The following is a 3,210-nucleotide window of genomic DNA, read 5'->3' on the forward strand; positions in this document are numbered from 1 at the left end:
CATTATATATCGGTAGCTATGTGTCTCTTTGTGAGCTGCCTTTATACTTCTACAGGATCGACTTTATATATTATAGGTTGACCTTATGTAAAAAAAATATTTTTTAAGTTCGTTTTTCATCACTAGGTTCGCTTGGACTTAATAAGTTCATTTTTAGTGAATTTGCGCTCTCGAATTTGATCTCTATTTTTATCATCGTACCTCTTTTGACAAGTGCGTTAGTATTGTGCCTTTCTGCCAAAACGCCCTCAGTTTTATGGTCCTATGGCCCTGGGTTAGTGCGAGCCCAGAAGCTCGCGCGTTCGAGACAAGAACGCACGGCCAGTGTCCAGATCCAGCGTCGATATCGTGGCCACAAGGCTCGACGACTGGCGATCGATCTGCGAGAAGAACAACGTCGCTTTTTCGAGCTTCAGCAGCGTTGTGCAGTGCGAATTCAAGCTCAATTCCGACGTTTACATGCTCGACGTCAAGCTTCACGACGTCGAAATGCCATTATCGAACGAGAAGTGGCAGCTACCAAGCTTCAGTCGGTCTATCGAGCTCGACGTGGACGAGAAGCGGCTGGGCTGTTGACGTTGGCAAGGCAACGCCATGATCAGGACACGGCAGCACGTAAACTGCAACGACATTGGCGTGCTAGACGCAATCGACTGGCGCTGATCATTGTGGCAGAAGCAAGACGTGTTCGCAACCAGCAACGATCAGAAGCAGCTGTGGCTATCCAACGTTTTGTGAGGAAATTCCTAGTGCGTCGTCGGGCACGTCGAGTTGTTTGTGAGTTACTGGAAGTGCAGCAGCGGGCTGAAGAGATGAAGCGATGGGCGGCGACTCTGGTGCAGTCTTACTGGAGACGACACGAAGCTTACGGTCGTGTCCGTGAAGAACGAAAGATTCAACGTACACGATGGAAACAACTCGTCGACACGTACAACCAGCACGGCGCAGGACCAGGAGCGCCATTTTTCTTCGTACGTTGCTTCACTATAAAGAGCTTGAGGTTTGAAAACTCACTTTCATTTTGTTGCAACTTTTGTTGCAGAACCAAATTAACGGCGAGATCCGCTGGCGTTTGCCACGAGATCTGTTGTCCCTCACGTTTCGTCCGACTTGCGCTCAATGTGGTAAGTATTTGAGGTATTGGAGAAATGTAGTGTACTCAATTAACGTTGTTGTTTTGTTTTAGAAACGCCTCAAAGTGCAAGCTTCGAGTGTGCAACATGCTGCGAGTTTTTTTGTGATCATGTGAGTTGTACATTTCTTTCATCATTTTGAAGTGACAATTTCTCTAATATTTTTGTGTTAAAACAGTGCGACGCAGTTGTCCATGGTGGAGGCAAAAGGCGGCAACACAACAAGCGAAAGTTGTTTGACTATTACGGTCGACGCCGAGACTTTGGAGACGGCGAGTTCCCGTCGATTTGGCCCTCGGAAATCCTTCAGGATGCTTCAAGAGGCTACGATTTCGTGAATTTGGTGCCTCGCGACAACTACCAGGAAATGTTGTGGGAGATCTCGCAGTTTGTGCCCGTGTCTACTGGCAACTGGGACGACGAGTTGCAGGCAACAGCTTCTTGTACTTCTGCTTCGTCTCCTGCAGTTGTCTTAGCGTTCGTCACCATAATGAGCGAGAATACCAGTATCCAACCTATCGACAACGAGGCAGTTGTCACGGGTGTCGATGGCTTGGAGCGACCTGCTGGGCCACTAAACCACCTCCTGTATCGCGAAAAAGACGTCGATGAACACGGTGCGAGTCTCTGGGAGAGCTTCTACGACTACGCACAGGGAGAGTATCGCTACTACCACCGCATCTCCAAGAGAGTTGTCTCGCATCCACCAGGTTAGCGCAGTACATACCGTCAACAGAGAAGTTTGCAGCGCTCTAACCATCGGCGAGCTGGTCTATTGATTCTTCTTACGACCTTCAATGTATTTCCCAGACTGATACACGTACCGCACGGGCTTGCGTAGTTTCTTCATTCGACAGTCAAGCTTGTCCTTAGAACGATCGAAAGAAGTTTCGTTTTGATCACATCTTCAGTGTTTTTGAGCGTGTTCCCTGTTTGTGGTTCGTTGCTTTTTAGTGGTAAAGTCTCTACATCAGCACAGTAGCCATGCAGTAAAAAACACAAAACACACATTAGGCACAAGTCCGAAGCTCACAACATAGAAGGCCAAGTTCATTGGATTCGGTCTACAGTGCACATCGCGACAGCACGGGTACGGTTAGCGGGGGGTGTTTACGTCCTGGGGACGTTCACCGTACAAACCTTCCAGCATGCTCAGACCCCTTCAAATCGCCAGTCCGTCGCAACGTTCGTACTTCAAGTAGCTCAACTCGCAACCTCTTAACGCATGTAAAAAAATACAAGAAAAGAAAATAGACCTTGCGTAGTAGTCGGCGTCTTGAGTCCGTCAGCGTCAGTAGCTTAGAAGAGCTCGTTCTTCTCGAACTTGTCCACGGGAAAGTAGGTCACCTTGACGATGTTCCCGCCAAACTTGCGTCCGTTCAAGGCCTAAATGTTCCAATCGAGAGATAACAGCGTGAGTGGAGATACTAAGACACACTCAGTAAATCATCAACGCACCTTCAAGGCCGACACCGCGTCTTCTTCCTTTCCGAAACGGACATAGATGCAGCCTAGACCAGGGACCTCTTCTCCGTCCTATCAGTTAGCAGCCAGAATATATCCGTTAGTGACTGCAAGTTTCCAACTACACGGCACCATTGGACACACCTTCGGACGCGGAATTTCCATGCCAGTGACGCCCCCAAAGCGCTTGCACTCTTCCTCTACATCTTCAGCAAGATCAGCATATTCCTCGTCATCTCTTAGCTCATCAATTGAAACCATATTCGCCTGCGCAATAACACAACCATCGTCAGCATCACATGTAACACAAACCCTATCTCAATCACAGGTCTCACCATTTTCAAAACGGCACTGGGTTGGTCCTCCGGATTAGCAGCCGCCGCACTTGGAAGAGCAGCGGCACTGCTAGCAGGCTGGCGTTGCACCGACAGCAGAATTCCACCGATACTTAGCCCATTCAATCCTTCCACAGCTTGCGCAGCGACGTCGCTGTCCTCGTACTCGAACAAAGCACTGCCCAGAGATGCACCTGTAGCCGAGTCCTTGACCAGCGTGAAGCTTTTGAGCTTTCCAAACGGCTCCACCAGCTCTTTCACTTGCTCCTCCGCCAGCA

At 49.1% G+C, this 3,210-nt stretch overlaps 2 protein-coding genes across 2 annotated transcripts; one reads left to right on the plus strand and one right to left on the minus strand.

Annotated features, from left to right (window-relative positions):
* Nucleotides 1–812: 812 nt before the first annotated feature.
* PITG_21959 (uncharacterized protein) lies at nucleotides 813–1,848 on the plus strand (the record flags this gene model as incomplete). The annotated part of the gene is made up of 6 exons (XM_002996833.1): nucleotides 813–971; nucleotides 1,043–1,124; nucleotides 1,187–1,245; nucleotides 1,312–1,556; nucleotides 1,601–1,610; nucleotides 1,693–1,848. The coding sequence occupies 6 exons, from the start codon at nucleotides 813–815 to the stop codon at nucleotides 1,846–1,848; spliced, it is 711 nt and encodes a 236-aa protein (XP_002996879.1).
* A 310-nt stretch (nucleotides 1,849–2,158) lies between these two features.
* Nucleotides 2,159–2,935, minus strand: PITG_21960 (uncharacterized protein; the record flags this gene model as incomplete). Its single annotated transcript, XM_002996834.1, has 4 exons — nucleotides 2,159–2,519; nucleotides 2,592–2,669; nucleotides 2,742–2,864; nucleotides 2,933–2,935. The coding sequence occupies 4 exons, from the start codon at nucleotides 2,933–2,935 to the stop codon at nucleotides 2,433–2,435; spliced, it is 291 nt and encodes a 96-aa protein (XP_002996880.1).
* Between the last annotated feature and the right edge of the window lie 275 nt (nucleotides 2,936–3,210).

This window comes from Phytophthora infestans, genomic scaffold, assembly GCF_000142945.1.
Source record: "Phytophthora infestans T30-4 supercont1.799 genomic scaffold, whole genome shotgun sequence".
NCBI lineage: Eukaryota > Oomycota > Peronosporomycetes > Peronosporales > Peronosporaceae > Phytophthora > Phytophthora infestans.